The 20,474-nt window shown below is 42.3% G+C and overlaps 1 protein-coding gene across 1 annotated transcript in view; it reads right to left on the reverse strand.

Annotated features, from left to right (window-relative positions):
* The window catches only part of ROCK2 (Rho associated coiled-coil containing protein kinase 2), a 508,887-nt gene that overhangs the window by 25,145 nt on the left and 463,268 nt on the right, over window positions 1-20,474 (reverse strand). The window contains exons 30-31 of the mRNA XM_069235939.1: window positions 3,186-3,447; window positions 2,426-2,639 (exon numbers count right to left, since the gene is read on the reverse strand). Of these exons, the coding sequence (XP_069092040.1) occupies window positions 2,426-2,639; window positions 3,186-3,447 (476 nt within the window). The remainder of the gene's footprint in view (window positions 1-2,425; window positions 2,640-3,185; window positions 3,448-20,474) is intronic.

Genomic DNA, 20,474 nt, shown 5'->3' on the forward strand with positions numbered 1-20,474 from the left:
TTTTTAATGGTAGATTTGTACCATGTTCAATGAAAATTAAATAAATGATTATTAAATAAAAAGACGGACCACCCTTTGCTTCAGTGTTTTGAGTTCAATTTCAGCCAGGTATGCGCCATAAGAGGCCAGCCATCTCTTGGGTAGTATTAGCCTATGGGTGGTACAGCAAGACAGACCACTTCTCATTAGCATTACAAGGATATTTAAAAACAATATAAGCTCATTCGATACCCCACAAAAGATTGATGCAGTTGTGGGGAAAAAAGGGCCCAAAGTTCAGATTTTCCGTCATGGCCCAGAGAAGACCGGACATCCACAGAAACCTGATATCACCCATTTCATCATAGTCTGGCTCTAACATAAAATAAAGACACATGGGAAAGGGAAGTATTTCAGTGTTTTTTGTGCAACCAACAGATTACTCAATTCCAAATATCTGTGTGGCTATTTTATCTTCTCTTGAAAGTTTCTACATTTGCACATACAACATTCACTCAAAAGTACATCTCATGTTCCTACCTTTTGAAGACTCTGTTGTTCTTAAACAGTCAATGTGGCAAAAGATGCTGCCTTTAAGCCAGCAATTACTTTCAAATATACTTGTATGATTCACAAGGCAAGAATGTGCACTAAATGGTAGAAATTGCTGCCACTATGTTTTTGCCTGTAATCTTTGAAATATAACTTATTACTGGACTCTTCAATGAAGAAATGTATTAGGTGCTTGCTGTTTTTTTTCAAAATTTGCCAATTATAGGCCACTGTTTCCTAACATGCGGGACCAGAAATTTTCAAACACTGATCAGGAAAAACCTTAATGATTTATTTTCAGAGTATTAAGCCACCTGCTACAATAGCACTGGTAGACAAAGAATGTTGATCATAGTTCTGCAATATGTATAATGTTTGTGAAATAATGTCACTGCCCCAGAACAACGGGGAAGAAACTGGTTTTCTCCTAACCAAATATAAAAAGGAGAGGTTAAAAAAAAGTGATCAAGATGTCCATTCAGTCAATACTGATGGATCAATTTGACTTTGAAACTTTGAGAGAGTCCTTTATTGATGGACAGACTTAGCTTCCTGAGGGACACAAACTTGCTTTCTATCTAGGAAAAAATAAACCATCTTGATAAAATAAATGTTATTTATATACAGATATATAATATGAGAATCAAATGAACCAGCTCTTCAGAAGACTGAACTTTAAGGGGAAACGTCACATAGTCAACTTTTCGTGAAAACGGAAGGTCAACAACAGAGAGAGTAACTGAAACAGCTTGATTGTTCACAAGGCTTGGAGAATCATCTTACTAAAAACGTTTCAACCAAATTACAACAAGCCAGCCTACTTTGGATGGTACTATAATTAATACTCCTCGTGGAGTACGATTTGGTGGAAATGACCCCTGATTTATAAAAGAGAACCAGAAAATTGTGTGACTGAGTCGATGTTTTGTTTAATTCTATTGAATTATACACTAGCCTATATTTAATCATATCCAATTCCAGCAGGTGGAGCAATTGGTACCCTAGTTTTAAAACTATCTTCTGTTTTGTAAATATGTCAGTACAAATACAATTGACAATTACAATATTCTCATGTATGGCAACTATACCAGGTACAGTCTCTTGGCGTCTACACCAAAACTGAAGAAAAAGCTTTCCTATTTTGGTTTTATCTTGTGATAATTCTACTAATCATTTATACAGCTCCATGTTCATGAACCACAATCTTTCAAATAGTTGTGACTGCCATATTTAATTCCTGCCAAAACAACTAACCTTTTCTTATGGTTTAAAAAAACACATTTAGTTTTAGTCAGAAAAAGTAGACACTCTACAAAGAGTTAACTATATTTTCAAATGTATCTTATTTGAGTAGAGTATAGAAAGGGGTTACAGTTTGACAAAAGGAAAATGGATACTACAATCTTTGCACAGGCCTCAGTAGGGGGTCACAGATTGCACGTTTGTTGGGGGGTGGAGGTGAGCCTATTTGTACAATATGATTGGATAATAAGCTTCTGATACCAAAAGTATATTAATTAACAGTAGCAAGACAGGAAGGAAATTATAGACTAATTCTTTATCTTCTGTTTAGATACAACATTAAGGCACCTACAATGTACATAGTAAATGTAAAATAGGTACTTTATAATTAAAATAAGATTTCAACACTTACAAGTTTGAAATGACTGAAGTAAAATAAAAAAAAACAACACTTAAAGATACAATTTATTTTATTCATTCACGAGGTGAAAGGAAATGAACTAAATTTTAAAAATGTGGCTGCGATCCTCAATCAAATTATATTTTGTACCAAACAAAATGTTCTTCCTTTTTTAGGGGCAATTTAACTATTACAAAACTCACACTGCCTTCCTTCCTGAACATACTACTTGATTCTTTATCGTGTATTTACCTGGGTTTGTTTGGAGGAATCGGTCGACTTGGCCGTCGCATAGACTGGTTTGGCTGTACCTTCATGGAAGTTCTAGGAGACGATCGAGCAAATGGATCTGGCGCTGGAGGCTTTTTTGGAATCTTTTTCACTAGACGGCTCACCCACTTTTGCTGCTCATCTGTGGACGTTGCTAATAATAGTAGATTCTTTGCCGTAGAGATATCATAGTTTACTAAAAAGTAGAAAACATGGGTGAATACATATACAAGCATAGAATGGAAATTGTAAATCACTGAAATGCAACAACAGTGGATAATTGGCAAATATATCACATACTTGTTTCAAGCATAACCATTTTTCAATACGTTTCCTCACTGCTGTAAACCAAATAACAGCCCACTTCATGGACCAAGAACCATGGCTTAGAAGTCAGAATAACAAAAATTGCATGTAAAAATACAAGAAAAAAAATCAAAAGGCTCATTAAACAATCTGATATAATTGTGCATAGCTACTTATCACATCTAACTTGGCTCTGACTCAAAGTCGCCATACAAAATTAATGCAAAGTACAATTATAATGAAAAAGTTCATAAAAATTAAATTCATATTTCTTTTAAAACGTGTATTCTAAATTAAAAACAACCAACTTCAAGATCGTTTGAAGACACTTCAATCTTAAATAGTTGTGCTTCTAGTCAATATCTACCTCAAAACTTTGTTTCAGAAACTCCCCCTTATGGCACAGATGGACAGGTTTAAATTTTTCAGTCAGTACCTTTGCAAGGTGCTATGATTTCTTCCTTCTTATCCATGTGATCTTTGTGGCATTTTATGTGGCAGCGCCGGCACTCAAGGGCAGGTGGTGGCTTGAACATATGCCACAGAGGCTTCATACAGGCTTCACAGTTGGTTGGGAAATGGTACAAGGTGGGTATGAACTCATGTCCCTTGTGACAAATGTAATTAGATTTTTCTCCCATCGGATCCACTGGGAATTCTTGCTCCTTTTTGCTTTCTCCTTCATTTGCATATAAAATCTAAAGGTGGCAAAACAATTAAATAATCAAAGAAAGAACTGGTTTGCAAAGAAATTAGACAATACCAAGTGTTACCTAGACATGCACATTTAGACACATATGCACATATGTGCAAACAAATGCAACATGCCAACCAATGTTATTCCATTAAGACCTCAATAGATGCTGCAGAATTTGTAGTGAACTGGCGGCAGCTGAGAAAAGACTTTCAGTACATTTTTGTAAATATTAGCAAATCATAAAATCATTCTAAAACACAAGAGTCACAGATACAATACCATGAGAGTTGTCAAACTTAACCATTTAAGTCATCTACATTCAAAAAGACAAGGATGCTCACAGGAATGAACAATTTTTAGGCTTATGTGACCCTCTTGTACCCTTACGAACACCCAAATGCAGGTCTTCTTGATAGTTCCCCTTTATTCTCTATTGACGGCAGTCGTCAAGAAAGATATGGTCTCAACTGAACAGGACAGGAGAAAAAGCCTGCTCATTATCTGATAAAGCTGCTAATGGCATTATAGTGGACAATATACATAACAAAATGAGATTCAGACCATTAACACAAACAAGTAAAAAATGAATACAAGTATCAATACAACAGAAAATCAAGCACAAGGTCAGACCACCACATTATGACTGGCGGTTTGGCCAGTTTCCCTCCACTGGAGGGACTGGCAGTGCTGGTGGTCCTAATCTGCCAGGGCAATGTTGCACGCAGCGCCGCCCTGGGGAGTATGAGTCCCCTCTCTGCCAGCTTTTACACTGCAGCTGCACAGACATGTAAAAGCTAGAGAAGACAGGGTTGCAGGAGGCCCCTGTCTGCTTTACAGTGAAAAGCACGACAGCTGCTATTGCACCCTACGCACCGCAACATTTCCGCCAGCTCAATTATGTGCCGGCGTCAATGATGTGGGCTGTTCACCGCTGGGGGGCCAGCGGGGAACTTGTAATGGGGCCCAAGGGAAGGCGGCCACACTGGCGGCAACCTGACCCACAGGAGTTTGGCGGGCAAGCTTTTCCGCACGCCAAACTCAAAATGTCCCCCTATGTCTCAAGTTTTGTGTCAGAGGAAAAGTAAAACTGGTCATAAAAGCAGCATTTGAAACAAAAGAACATAGTTGTACAACTTGGAATGGCAAAAGGGTATGAAAGATCCTTTTTGTCATTAGTTTGAAGAAATGTTGCTCAGAGATCACACACATCTCACTTTACCTGGCACTCTTAATAGGTCCTAAATAATGGGCCACAGTGATCTTTTCATTGTTATTTGGGGTGCCTGGAGACATGCAAAATTCCTGGTAGGCTGTTTCAAACAATCTTCATAAACAACATAATTATGCAGCTCCAGATAACTATTAGATTATTATGTTGCTGGACTCTGAAGATAAGATAGTTGCCAAATGTTGGCAGCATTAACTTACTAGTCGATTTAAAATTACTCCTGTTTAATCATACATGTTTTTTTTGTCTTGCATCTCTACTCTGCTCACTGTTATGGTTCTATAGTGAGAGATGATGTTAAGCTGCTTGGTGAACCAAAACTGTAAATCTGATTTATATTTATCAACGTTCAACATTTCAACGCTGGGCCTTCCTGCATAAGTCAGCCTGCTTTGGCAAGTGGTTTTAGCATCCAAGTCTTGGACTATGAAGGACAGCTAGGTACTTGGCTACATCATCATTTTACTCAGCAGGAAGCGGAATGAGTCTAATAAGTATGCTATCAAGAAAGGGTACAAGAACTAAGACATTACTTGTGAAACATTGCTTATACTGTGCAATTAGTTACTTAATTTAATTGCAGTTTCATAAAAACCGAATCCAAAATGTATTTAAATCATGGCAAGGAAAAGAACCCAATCAATACATTTACATAAAAAGTTGAAAACCTACTCAAACTCCTATAAACTGCATCTTTGTTGATTGTCTCCAAATAATATTTAATTTGGTAGCCCACATGAACTGCAAACAGGTTACTTGCCATACAAATCCATTTCAGTTCTGTGGCACAAATGCCCTTTATTTGCCAAGCCTGTCAAACTCTCCATTTACAAGAATGTGAATTTGGGAAGTTTGGCCAGAGATATTTCTGTCTCTGTGAGCTGTAGCAACTCAACACCATATCTGATGTATGTTCCTGTGCCATACCTTAACACGCCATTACTGGTCCTTAGCCAACTGGCCCAGAACGTATGAAAGTTTCAGCTGAACAGTTTGAACCACAAAAACCTTGCTTAATATTTGTGCATAACAACACCTTGAGCATCTGTATATCAGTGTATGACTAAACAACAAATGACCGAGATTTCATCTCTGCTGTCAGTCTTATGTCACTGTAAGAATGAACAGTTATATATTCTCCATAATTATTAACACCAACTGGATTATTTTTTAATCTAGTGTTTATGTACTAAATTAATGTTTGTGTAAAACAAAGCAGGTTTATTTTACTTAATTTAAAATGCCTTCACAGTTGCTGTAGCAAAGTGCCCCCTTTTTGACATGGTCAACCCCACTGTTTGCCTGTTATTCGATGCAGTTTTGACAGAAAGTGCACTAGGTTCCTGCTAACCAGGTCCCCAGTGCCAGATTTCTTTCCCTAAAAGTGTACAATTGTTCCCCAATCGGCAATCCCTTTGACACCCCTGTATGTCCTCGTAAAATGGTACCCCTGGTACCTAGGACAGGGGTACGAAAGAGGGTCCCCAAGGGCTGCAGCATGTATTATGCCACCCTCAAGGACCCCTCACCTAGCTCAGGCAGAATGCCATTGCAGGCTGCAGGTCTTGGTGCAACTAAAATTGAGAACACAACATGGCACACAGCCTCTGTGCCATGCCCACTAACCTAAGGGAAGACACATTATATTATATGTGTTGACATATTTGCAAAAGCAGATATTCCCCTGCTAGGTCTTTGTCGATTCTTAGACATAGTAAGTGATCAGGGAAACCATTTTAAGTACATGTGCTGGACACTGGTCAATACGCATTCCCCAGCTACATGATGGTTTAATTGAACTAGGGATGTTTGCTATCAAACATCTTATATTAGTAAACCCTCACTGATTCCAGTGGGCGGTCGGAAACGAAGCCTGCTCTGGCAGGGGTAGTAACACACCCCTCCCAACCGCATTACATGTGAATCTGCATTCCAAGGCAGGGGACAAAGAGCCCACCACCCTTCGTATGCAGATCTGGCTTCCCTCAGAAGTGAGGAGCTGCGACCCCACTAATCCAGGGCCCTTTTGGCACACTGACAGACGGGAAAATGAGCAGTTAGAGAGGCGTGTCCACACTCAGGTCAGTTCTACTCTTAAGGTCAGCTGCCTGATGTACACACAAAATGTAAAAGTCTGCCGCCTTGATGATGGCAGAACCAGGAACTCTGGGACAGGGTTATGCCTACTTTCCACAGGAAGCAGTCATATAGAAGGCATAGTGACCCCATCTGTAACTAGCTCATTGACTACTAATGTCTATGTTGCACACACGTCTCTGGGAGGCACTGCTCCTACAATCAACGCAGGCATCGGTTAGAGACAACACACTTTTTTACTGATGGAGAGCGCATATAGTCTGTGCGGGATACCATTAGCAAAATCCTCATAGGTAGTCCTGGTGCATGGGTGTGGCTTATTGTAGTAGCACTTTACAACTATTTTTAATTAACGGTACGCTATCAGAACGAACACACAATATCCCTTTACTGGCGAATGGACCATGTTTTCCTTCTGCATTGTGCCTGCCCGCAGCTGGAGCATTTTTAGATATTCTTCCTTAAAGACGCTATTGAAATCTTCTCGAATCATGATGTGTTTCCTTGGCCTATCTTCTGAAGCATACCTTTGATAACCATCAACATGCTTCCCTGGAGGGGGCTTTGACTGAGACTTGCCCTGCCTTTTTTACAGAGAAAAATAACAATTGGTTTATATGAATAATTTACCTCAATTGACATCAAAGATTTCACTTTGGAGACACCAAGCTATGCATTCAGTCCAGGTGTTTAATGAGAGGTCAGTTTGTTTTCAGTTTTGATTTGTCTGGCGACATGACAATACATTCTGTCTTCAATTCATTACATTTCTCACTAGATTTGTAGGGTGTTGAGCCCAAGCAGTCCACATGGGGCCCAGTCCAGACTGTGGGATGGTAAGATGCTTGATTCTTCCACTGGTCACTATGAGATGAGATGTGTCACCTTTTACTTTTCACCTAGAAGTGAAAGGCATGAGTGTGGCGTGATTTCTCACACATGCTTGATCCACTAATGTGTGAATGAGGACACCTATTTACTCTGGTCCGTTTTGTCTGCTTGACTTTGCTTTATTTTTATTTCCTTTAAGATCACCTTTCTGAAGAAGTACATCCATCCACGTAATGCACATAGAGATGTAGGCACATACAACTTGAGAGCAATCTTACTTTCTTTCAGTAAGGATGAGGTTATTTTGTTGAAGGTTCTGAAGAACCCCCACCAGATCCATAGGGACTAACTAAGGCATGAAACATATTTATCTTGATCCTGCTAGTATAAAATTTATATCCACACATTTTTTGATTGTGATCTATTGGATCATAATTTCCAAATCTCTTCCCACATTTGTCTGTGGTCCTAGATCTCAGAAAAATTACAGCCCGGCGCCTACAGTCAATTTTAATCCACCCCTTGTTCCAATCCTTCACTTTCTTCACAAACTTGGATAGGTTTTATATGCTCAGTACCTGCTGGCATCCACAGGAAAGATCTCCAGCAAAGAGCCCTCTTGTGGGGCCCATCAGGCATTGCTGCACCAGCCTGACGAGGAGCAAGCCCGATGATGAAGCATGCCACCTAATGGTGGGTGAGAGCTCTTGCTCCTATCAAGCAAATGCTTTCAAGTAACCTAGTCCTCTTTTAATAATTGAGTATTTTTCACATATGGAACAGTGCACCAATCTATTGAAACCAGAGTGTATTATTGACACTGTTGATGAGCGTTGGCTTTGATAAGCCAATTGTCTAGAATACGTGGACCTTCTGAGTAGATGGGCTGCTACCACCGCTAGGCACTTAGTGAATACCCGAGCTGTAGTAGTCACCCCAAAAGGGAGTACTTTGACCTTAACATTTTTGCTGCCTTACAACAAACCTGAGATATTTGCAATGCGCTGGGTGAATTGCTACGTGAAAATAGGCATCCTTTCGGTTTAGTGTAGCCATAAAGTCGCATTGTTGGAGAAGCGGGATCACGTCTTGTAAGGAGACCAAGTGGAAGTGCTCTGACGGAATGTACTCGTTTAGCAGCCTGAGGTCTAGAATTAACCATAAAGATCCGTGCTTTTTAGTCATCAGGAAGTATAGAGAGTATACCTCTGAACCCTGATGATGCAGAGACGGGTTCTGTAGCTCCTTTAAGAAGATGAGCTTGGGCTTCCTGTTTGAGCAATGTTTGATGTTTCAGTAATGGCCTGAGAGTGCGAGGTGGAATGTTGGGAGATCAGTAATGAGAAAACGGCTGTGTGGAATAATGTCCAACAAGCAATGGTCTCAAGTAATTGATTTCCATGTGGGTAAGAAATCCTGCAAACAACCTCAGACAGGTGTTATACAGTCGGGAGGTAGAAGAGGGAAATCATCGCTTGGTGGTGGGTGTTACTCCACATTGGTAAGCACTTGTTACCCCTGTAGGAGCCTCAAAAGTAACCTCTCTGATAGGTATGTTGACCCTGATTACAGTGGTAGGAGTTGCAGATGTCGAAAGCGGTCGCCTTAGAACCTCCGCAATAGCTGGGGCGGCGAAAGGAACCACAGGGAGTAGGTTTTCGAAGGGCCCCCATTGCTTTCGCCGGTTCTATATCTTTCTTAGGTTTTTCTAGTGTTTGATGTAGTCAGGAACTGAACAGATGTTCCTTATGAAAAAGCATATTAAGGAGATATTGTTGTACATCTGGTTTGAAACCAGAAATCCATAGCTGTGCATGGCGCCTGAGAAAGATGCTGGTGTTGGCTGTCAGGAAAAATATATATCCACATGTATGTACCTATAGATATGATACTTTAGTTCCAATTCTCTCCTCCATTATCTGAATCCCAGTAAGACTTCCCTACTGACCTCTCTGACACCTATGCCAATTGTACAAACAAACCTCTCCAAGCCACGTTGTTAAGTTTTGCTCGATCTCGCACTTTTAGTTCAGCCAGTCAGCAACCCAGCCCCCTTTTCTGTAGGACCACCTGCTGTCTGTTCACGTGCTCATGCTCACACTGCATTCTGTATATTTTTACACTATGGACTTCTAGTTTTGTATGTGCAGCATTTCTTTTGTATGTGCGTGCCCATGTTTGGACTGTGTCCCCTTTTTGGGTTGTGCAGTGACAGCACTTATTAACATATATAAATGCCTGACTTATATGCTTCATGGCAGAAGATGCCAGCTTGTAAGACGTTACACTGGGATGTGCGTCTGCCTTCTGCCTTGGCCTGCCAATAAACCTTGGTACCTCATGAAAGCATTTCATCTGTTACGGAGCCTTGCCTGGTGTTTGTGTTTTCTTTGCGTCACTCTGAGGAGGGTTGAAAAATAGTTTCCTAACAAATGGCGTCAGAAGTGGGACGCGTGAAATGCCACCACGGGTAAGTTAATTAAATGCCTGTTGTTGTGGCCTTTCAACGCTTAGCTAAGAGTTAAACTGGGGATTGATATAAATAAAAATATAGCTGGCTATTTAAAAGGTGACTGAGGAGTAACTAAGTTACCCGTATCATTACATTAAATGATAGTGGCAAATTTGTTCGGCGAATTGTAATTCCACGCAGGAGAACCTGGCCAGACTGAAGATCATTTTTTTCTTAAATAGGTGACTGAGGACTAACAAAGTTATCCGTATCATTGCGTTAAATGATAGTGGGAAATTCGTACGGCGAATTGTAATTCCACGCAGGAGATCCTGAACAGAAAGAAGAGAATTTTGTTTTTGTTTAACGGGAATCCCAGAGAGAAAATTAATTAATTAATTAATTAAAACCCTCCTGGAGTGTAGCTTGGAAAGCATTTGATCGGCTGGCGTCGGAACACAGGAAATGATTTTGAAATGTGCACAAACAAATAGTCTGTCATTGATCAATGGCTGTATTTGAATTATGTGTTGATTAAGTGTAAATGCGTCACTATGTTTCATTGCAATGATTTTGAATTATTTGTAAAGTAGTGCAGCACTGCAATAGACAAGAAAAACTGTTATGTTGTGCCTCTAAATTGTCAACAGCTCTTGGTTTCTCTATCTCTCTCTCTCTCTCTATCCACCACCGCATAACATTTTTCCCCTGTTTAACAATTTTTTTTGCAGGATACAACCATTGTGTTTATTTTTTCAGATTATAAAATTGTGAGGCAAGGGCACAATGGGCAGCGGCAAGTCTAAAGGAAATGTAATGGTGGTAAGCCCTAGAATGCTGAAAAAGACTAAAAAGTTGTTTAAACAGTTGACAGGAGAGAAAGGTTTCAAATTACCTCCAGATAGCCCTGCAGCCCAGGTTCTAGAGGATACAAATTGTCTGAAATATGCGACACCTTTCTGCACGCTAGTTTGGACTTGGAAAGGGAATAACGGGAAGTGGCCTAGATTTGGTTCTCTTGAGGTAGAGGATATTAAACTATTGATAGAAACTATAGAATTACGGGGTGACCCATCATGGGATTCACACTACATAAGCGATTGCTTGCAGCAGTGGCTTTCCATTGCTAAGAAGAAAGGTCTCCTTTCAAAAAGAAAAGGCCAGGAAATAGTCTCCACAGAGTCCAGAGACTGTTCTACAGTGGCAGTGGTGAACAGGTAATGCAAAAAACATAATAAAAAGGAGCTAGAACTAGCAAAGGATTGGGCCACAACATATAGCCAATGTTTATTGGAATTAAGTAACTATGTGCAAACAGAGCAGCATTTTTTGTCACTATGTAAACACTGTGGTTTGACAACAGCTGAAGTAGACAGAGTTAAAACAATACCAAATGCCACTACTTCAAGAAGGGCTGCTGCTCTGCTGTGTATTTGGACTCACCGCCAGGTGTATATTGATATAAATAAATTGAAGGAACTGTTTATCACCTCCAAGCCTCATGGCCTTTATGTAAAATTGGGGGAAGGAGGGAATAATGAGCAAATAATGAGTAGTACATTAACTGAGGCAGAGATACTGTTATTTACAGAGGAAGAAAGGAAAAGACAGAGATTGGATGTGAATAGTGAGTTCAATTCATGGAACACAGGTAGAAATAACAATGAGAGCAGCCCCCTAAGATTGGACCAAAGCATCCATTCTGCAGGGCCAGTTCCACCTCCTCCAACAACTTCAATTTACCCATCACTTTCAGGCCCCTATGTACATTGTGAAAGAAATAACACATACAAGCAGGCTCTGGGTCCAAATCAAGGCGTGCCCTGTGTGCCTTATTTCCATATTTCCCTGGAGGGTGATTTAACTAGGGTATCTGACATGCCAACTAGTGCCAGAGAAGGTGGTGCCACAACACCGGTCCTGAATAGACACCTGTCCTTTGGGGGGACATACCGCTTGCTTTTGAAACCCCTGTCCCAACTTCCACTTTTGGTCTGAGGGAGGATTTAGGGATGAGTGCACAAGGAAAAAACAATGAGGAGGAACACAGGCAGTTAGCTCACCTAAGGCGGGAGACAGACAGGTTCCAGGAAGAAGTGAACACAGAAAGGGAGAAAATACAACACTCCATTCATAATCTTCAGGATAAGATAGATAGTAGAGAACGGCTGATACTTACACAGTCTTGCACACGGGTGCTAAAAGGAAAGGGTGAGAACTCCTATACTGATGATGCACTATTAAACGCTAGAATGACTGCACCAAAAATAGAGTTAGGAGGGACAGCAATGTTAAAACCATGGACCCCCTTGGAAGCAGCTCAGATGGCTAAGGATGCCCCAGACCCATTCACAGCCAGTGTGAAATATTATGAATGGCTCCATAAAATATGCATTGCTTATACCCCCCTTCCCAGAGACGTAGAAATGTTACTAAAACTAGGATATGGTAGCAGATGGTCCTTAGTAAAGAGTGCGTTCCAAATTCCACAGGAAAGGGACTGGACAATACTGACTAATAATATGGATGTCACAGAAAATAGATTGATGAATTGGTTAGAGTCTGTCAGGGACACAATAAATGGCTTAGCAGTAAAACATGGTGATTTTTCTCAAGTAACAGCCACGTTGCAGAAATCAGGGGAATCAGTGGCTGATTACATCCTAAGGTTCAATGAAGCATGGGATAATAGTGCAGGTGTACCGCGCACGACAGAGGCATATAAAGTATTGGCAACTCAGACCCTTATGAATGGATTATTAGCATCTGTGGCCCATAGTTGTAAACTACGCCACCCTGACTGGTCTGCTAAAGGATATCAAGAGTTGTGCACACTTCTGGCAACTATGGAGAGGGATGGTATTTTTAAAGTAAAGAAGGACTCAGCTAAAACTGACAAAGGGATGATGTTGCAGTAAGTACAGCAAGAGGAGGAGCCAGAGGGAATGTACTATCAGGGGGCGCATAATAGACAGGATGAAGGACAAGGATACCAGAGAAGAGACATGGCTAGGGATCAGTGCTATGTTTGCCTGAGGTATGGGCACTGGGGCAGAAATTGTAAAAATTATAGAGTTAGAAGAGACAGAAATGACAGAAATGACCGGTATGAGAAAAAAAGACAGAAACAACAGGTATGACAGGTTTGACAGGGACAAGGTCCAGCCATCAGCACCACCCATGCCTAGAGACATCAAGCAAACACAGCACTCCCTGAGGAATCCCTTTCAGGAACGACATGGATCAGCATAGGACCACATGGAGAGAGAGATGACCCAAACAACAGAAAACCGGCGAACACAGTGCTTTATGATGAAGGTATCTGACACGCCTGAGGAGAATCCCATGTTCCCAATTAAGGTAGGAGGTAAGGAAATTGATTGCCTAATAGACAGTGGTGCAACTATCTCTGCAGTAAGAAACAAATTGGGTCACAGTAGTGGTAAAACAGTAACTACTGTAGCTGTAAATGGAATGCTGATGCATGAAGAGTTATCAGAACCCCTTCCAGTTTCTGTTGAGGATTTCACAACAACCCATCAGTTTCTCCTGTCACCAGATGCACCCATCAATTTGCTGGGAAGAGACCTCCTATGTAAATTGCATGCAACATTATATTTTTCACAAAATGGGATTTACTTACAAGTGCCTGAGGACAGATTAGAATTGGCTAATAGAGCACTTAGTGCTTGCAAATTGAGTGAGGACTCTATGTTATGTCCAAACCCAGTTTTGTCTCTCTCTCCAACACGCTACCAATGGACCCCGTTAAAGGGAGATTTCTACAATGACATGTTTCAAGAATTGTTTAAATACAGCACTGACATTGAGATTGACTTGATGACCAAGTTAGAACAGTTGGCATTAGTACCTGGGCCAAGACACTGTACTGCAGCATTTTTTACAGGCCCAGTGCCTGAACGGTACGCCTTCATGGCAGACAAATATTTGTACTGGACAATGGAGTTGCATGAAGACACATTGTATGTAGGAAAAGAGGGTTGCGCTATCAGCATTAAGTTAGGATCACAGGAAGAGAGGTTATTTCAAGTACCAGCTTCAGAACCACATGCGTCTGTAGCTGTAGCACCAAGATTTTACCCTAAAGATTTGGGCCCCATGGTCCAACGTCTCCGGGTCTTACCAAGAACTAAGGACTTTACATTTCCTTTGGGAGTTGTGTCTGTGTTGGGAGATGGAGAAGGATGGTGTTGGACGTTGTGTATGCTCAGAAATGACAGGACTGCTGTTTTTGACAAGATTGAAGGGAATATGGCTTTACAGCTGACAAAAAACAAGGTCCTAGAACAAGTGAACTCAGATGTTTGGGCAATATACAAAAATTAGACAGGATTGTTAAAAACATGCCCTGCCCATAAAGTGAGGCTTAAGGAAAATGCCGAACTACCTTATGTGCGTCAGTACAGACTGTCACCTCAGGCAGAGGAGGGAATAAAACCTGTGATTGAGTCTCTTTTACAACAGGGTATCATTAAGAAGACCACTAGCCCCTGTAACAGTCCAATAATTCCGTTGCCCAAGGGCAACACTGGGCAGTATAGATTCATACAGGATTTACGCCAGATAAAAAACATTGTGGTTCCCTTAGCACCTGTTGTGCCTGACACCAATACTATATTATCTTCTATACTTGCAGAAGCAGAGTTCTTCTCAGTTATAGATCTCTCAAGTGCGTTTTTTAGTATTAGAGTCCATCCAGAGAGTGAGTACCTCTTTGCCTTCACAATAAAAGATACCCAGTACACTTTCACAAGACTGGCCCAAGGCTTCACAGAGAGTCCCACGGTCTATGCACAGGCAGTAAAGAGAGACCTGGACAGCCTACACCTGGAAGGCAACAGTGTCATCTTGCAGTACGCTGATGATCTCCTTGTGGCATCCCCATCACTAGAGTCTTGTGAAAAAGACACTGTAGCTCTGCTGAACCACCTCCAGGAGAGAGGACACAAAGCCTCATTGTCAAAATTTCAGTGCTGCCAAAAAGAGGTGACTTACCTTGGTTATGTGGTATCCAAAGGTACGCGCTGCATATCACTTGACAGAATAAAAATGATTCAAAGCATGCAGCCACCGTCCACCAAGAAAGGAATGATGTCCTTCCTGGGGATAATGAACTACTGCCGCCAGTGGATCCCTGAGTACAGATCCTATGATGCATTTTTGAGGCAATGCACACTACAGGATGCACCCCACAACATTGTATGGACTAATGAACTTGCAGAATGTTTCAAGAAACTGAAAGGGACATTGTGTACTGCGCCAGCATTGGGGCTCCCTGATTACAAACTACCCTTCCATCTCTATGTGTCAGAGCAAGACGGCATTGCAAATGGTGTACTGACACAGCAGCATGGCTCTGGAAAAAGACCTGTGGCGTATTACTCTGTGACTTTGCCTTCGGCAGTGACTGGGCATCCAGCCTGTTTGAGAGCAGTGGCGGCAGCCGCTGTGATGGTAGAGAGGTCGGCTCCCATTGTGATGGACTACCCTTGTATTGTTTATGTGCCACATTCGGTACAGTTGTTGTTGTCATCAGCAGCAACACAGCATTTTTCGCCAGCCAGGCGCACGGGTTATGAGGTCACGTTGTTGTCTAACACTAATATTACCATTAAAAAATGCCCCCCTGTTAATTTGGCAACATTATTACCTGCCATAGGTGATTCTGATGAGACACCTAACCATGATTGTGTTGAGGATGTAGAAACATGCACCACACCCAGACCAGATTTACAACAGACACCTTTAGAAAAGGCAGACTATGAGTGGTACACTGATGGTTCCTCCAGTAGACTAACAGACACCGATTACAGAGCAGGGTATGCGATACCAGTAGACACCATAATTGAAAGTGCAGCTCTGCCCCCTGGCACATCTGCCCAGCAAGCTGAGCTGTATGCTGTAACAAGAGCATGCATTCTAGCCGACGGGAAAAGTGTTAACATTTATACTGACTCACGTTATGCCTTTGGAGTTGTCCACGATTTTGGCCAGCTGTGGCAGTATCGTGGTTTCATAACAGCAGCAGGGCACCCCATCCAAAATGGCCTTTTAGTAAAGAACTTGTTAAAAGCAATACTACTACCCAACAGCATAGCAGTCATAAAATGCGAGGCACATACAGGGGCTAACACCAAGATAGCCAGAGGAAACGCCAAGGCTGACACAGCAGCAAGAGAAAGCATGTTACAGCCAATACAAATGGTGCCCCTAATGGCAAAAAGCATTCCAAAAATTCAGCTTATTCAGAGACAGCTGTTACTAGCTGATGTAAAGGAAGCACAATGGTCTGCAGCACTAGCTGAGGAAAGAGTGTGGACTGATGCTGGGTGTTTGCAAAATGATGAGGGATTGTGGGTCCACCAGGATGGGAGACCTGTGGCTCCACGTAGTATGTTCCTTCCCCTTGCAAGGCTTGCTCATGGACCCACTCACATGGCACAAGGGGGGATGAATGAGATAATTAGACAGGAATGGTTAGCACCAGGGATAACAGCCTTCACTGCACAATTCTGCTCCCAATGTCTTGTCTGTGCCCAGCATACTAAAGGCCGGTCCCCTGCTGCACATGATCACTTACCAGTACCACAGGGGCCGTTTACAAATGTCCAAATAGACTTTGCCTATATGATCCCAGTGAATGGATTCAAATATTTGCTGGTGTGTGTGGATCAATTTTCAAAATGGGTGGAGGCGTTTCCCACAAGGAAGAATGATGCGGCAACTGTGGTGCGATGCTTGATGAAAGATATCATACCCCGATTTGGGGTCCCCCAGGGCATTAATAGCGACAGAGGGGGTGAATTTGTGGCTGCAGTGGTGCAAAAGATGTGTGAATGTTTGGAAATAGAGTGGAAACTGCATGCCCCTTACCACCCCCAAAGTTCAGGACAGGTGAAGAGTATGAACTCCACTATAAAAAATAGATTAGCAAAAACAACTGATGCAACAGGCCTGAAATGGCCTGATGCTCTGCCTTTAGTGCTGCATGCCATAAGGGCAACTCCATCTAGGACAACCCTTTTGTCCCCCCATGAGGTACTGATGGGGCGGCCTATGTCTGTGGGGTTGAGGTTGCCTCTCCCAGCATCTCAAGCAGCACTGCTGTGGACAGATGAAAACATTTCTGACTATGCTATAAAATTGTCATCAGTCTTGAGGCATCACCATCTCCAGGTGAAGGAAGCCTTGCCCCATCCGTCCTCAGAGCCCACACATCCTTTTAAAGCTGGAGACATAGTCATGGTGAGAAAAATAAAAGATGTTTCTCTTAGTTCTAGGTGGACTGGACCACACCTTGTGCTCCTGGTAACGCGGACGGCGGTGAAGGTACAGGGACTTCCTGAGTGGATTCACGGCACTAGGTGCAGATCCGCACCATCAACAACAAAGACCGATGTGCCTGCAAAGGATGAGCACATGCAACCCGTGGAGCAGCGCAGCATACCAGAAAAAGGGGCGACAGACCAGACCATTCATAAGGACCACACTGAGAGCTCCTCATCAAGTGTCAGGTGACACCAACTGATGCAGTTGAATGAAGCACACAACATAATCTCGAAGAACGGTGATGGTCACACCTGCAGAAATAAGGACTCAAGAGGACACTGCAGGGCAGGTCCATGAAGCGCCCCCTGAACAAAACGACTGCAGACCAGTAGGAGAAGCAGAGGACAGCACACTGCGTGCCATTGCTTCACTGACAATTAGAGAAAGTAGCTTAGAACTGAGTAACAGAAAGACTCCATATCTTTATCTATAACTTTTGCTGTGCTCCAGCAATTCTGTAGTAAAAGCAGTTATTTGATTTATGCACTTAAAGTTCTCCCTCCTACAGAGCAGGAGCTAGCCCACAGATGTCTTAGAATACAACAAGATGTAGAGGAAACACATAAAGAAATGTTTGATTTAATGGCTATCGACCCATAACACATTAATGCATTAGATACTAGCTTATCATTTTGTCTATAATGAATACCTCATAGGTGTATTCCTAGATGACAAAATATGTGTTTCATCTAAACAAAATGTGTAATGCCATCCGAAGATATGTATTTTATTGATACGTTATCACTATGCTTCTGCAATGTATATATATATTTTTTGCAATCAAGTATGATATTACTATCAAAAAGGAGAGATTGTCCGGAAAAATATATATCCACATGTATGTACCTATAGATATGATACTTTAGTTCCAATTCTCTCCTCCATTATCTGAATCCCAGTAAGACTTCCCTACTGACCTCTCTGACACATATGCCAATTGTACAAACAAACCTCTCCAAGCCACGTTGTTAAGTTTAGCTCGATCTCGCACTTTTAGTTCAGCCAGTCAGCAACCCAGCCCCCTTTTCTGTAGGACCACCTGTTGTCTGTTCACGTGCTCATGCTCACACTGCATTCTGTATATTTTTAGACTATGGACTTCTAGTTTTGTATGTGCATGCCCATGTTTGGACTGTGTCCCCTTTTTGGGTTGTGCAGTAACAGCACTTATTAACATATATAAATGCCTGACTTATATGCTTCAGGGCAGAAGATGCCAGCTTGTAAGACGTTACACTGGGATGTGCGTCTGCCTTCTGCCTTGGCCTGCCAATAAACCTTGGTACCTCATGAAAGCATTTCATCTGTTCCGGAGCCTTGCCTGGTGTTTGTGTTTTCTTTGCGTCACTCTGAGGAGGGTTGAAAAATAGTTTCCTAACATTGGCGCCAGAGCAAGATGCTGGTACCACCAGCTGCAGTATCAAAAGCGTCTAATGCACAATGCATTGAGGTATTTGAAAAGAGCATGCCTTCAGTGGCAAGTCATTGTCTTCGTTTTTTTGTGTTCCTCTGGGAGATATTGGAGCAGAAGCTCCATTTCAGGCCAGTGAGCACAATCATAATGAGCAAGGAGGCCCATTGAATTGGCAATTGGATTCTGTTGCAACCCTCTTTCTGGCCTCATCAATACTCTTGTTTGCATTTTTGTCAGACGGCAGGCATCTCCACTAGCTTTCGAGTTGGCATGCTTGCGAGAAGTGGTAGTAACAAGCAAGTCTGCTAGTAATTGGCCCCTGATGTAGATGGGATCAGATGGGGAGGCTTTCAACTTTTTATCTACCCTGGATGTTATAAACCTGGCCCTACTAGGGTCTTTAAAGATGTCCTTTAGCATATAGACTGTGGCTGTGGAGCCCTAGCAGTACTGGAAAGGGTTTCAAAGAGCAAGTCCTCTTCTAAAGGCTCTTCTAAAGGCTCTGTATGGAGTTGTACGTCATGGGACTGGAACGTAGCAGCTCACCTATAAGCTCCTGATATGATGTTGAGTCATCGGGGGGCACGGGCGTGACATAGATCCGGGTCTGTGTCCCCTGGAGGGTCGATATTAGTATCTTAGGGGTCAACCTGTGGTGGTGTCCCAAAAGTGTCTTGTCGCTCATCCTGCACAGCTGTATCTTATTGTGGAGACCCCTGACGTAAAATATTTAGTGGTCTTGTATAGACAGTGGTGGAAAAGGTGAAGATGGTGGTGAGGGTAGCAGAAGAGGCAAAGGGCTGGTGGACTTGTCAGACTTTGTTCTGGTGTTTTGGTGGTAAGTCCAAAGCCTCCTGGAAAGACTGCAACTTTTGAGTGGTTGAGGAATCAGAACTGAAGATCTGGCAAGGGTACATCCATTGTGAACCTGGATGTGAATCTGCGCTTGCTTGGCATCCAGTTGCTCTTGGAGTCTAAGGAAAACAGCCTCCACTGGCCTGCCAGATTAGGGTTTGAAGTCTGCTTCAAAGATTTCGGGTCCGACCCAGGTTTTGGTACCAAAGCTATGCTTGGCGTCAAAGTGGCAGACATCGACAGTAATGTTTGACTTGGCACGAAGCTTGGTAAGTGCAGAGTGGCATTCCGGGACCGAAGTGCTCAAAGCTGAAGGTTTTAGTTGGTATTTCAGCTCCAAACTGGAGGACCAGGGTCAGAACCCGTTGCTCAATGCCAACTACAGCCAGAAGGCAGTAGTGGACCAATGGCCGCTGTATGTTGTTCCAGAGGGGTCAAATGTCTTTTGGAGGAATCAACATGGTGTTGAGTGCTGGGGGTACAGTACTCATGAATTGTTCAGCCAGTGTAACTTCCTCCATCTGCAAGTTGACCTCGAGAGCAGAGCCGGAACTGCCCTCAACAGATAACTAATCTTCATCTGCAACCGATGGCTGAGGGTGTTTTTTCCTTTCCTTCAACGTCTTTATGACCAAAGATGTCTGAAGTATCTGCAATGCTACCCTGGGAAATTTCAAGCAGGCATGCTCAAAGTACTTTTAATGGGTTTCCTTCGAGTGGAAGGAGCAGCAGGTGTCACAATCAGCTTCTCTGTGCTCTGGCAACAAACACAGATTACAGACTGGATATTGATCAGTCCGG

This window comes from Pleurodeles waltl, chromosome 5 (assembly GCF_031143425.1).
Source record: "Pleurodeles waltl isolate 20211129_DDA chromosome 5, aPleWal1.hap1.20221129, whole genome shotgun sequence".
NCBI classification, from domain to species: Eukaryota; Metazoa; Chordata; class Amphibia; order Caudata; family Salamandridae; genus Pleurodeles; species Pleurodeles waltl.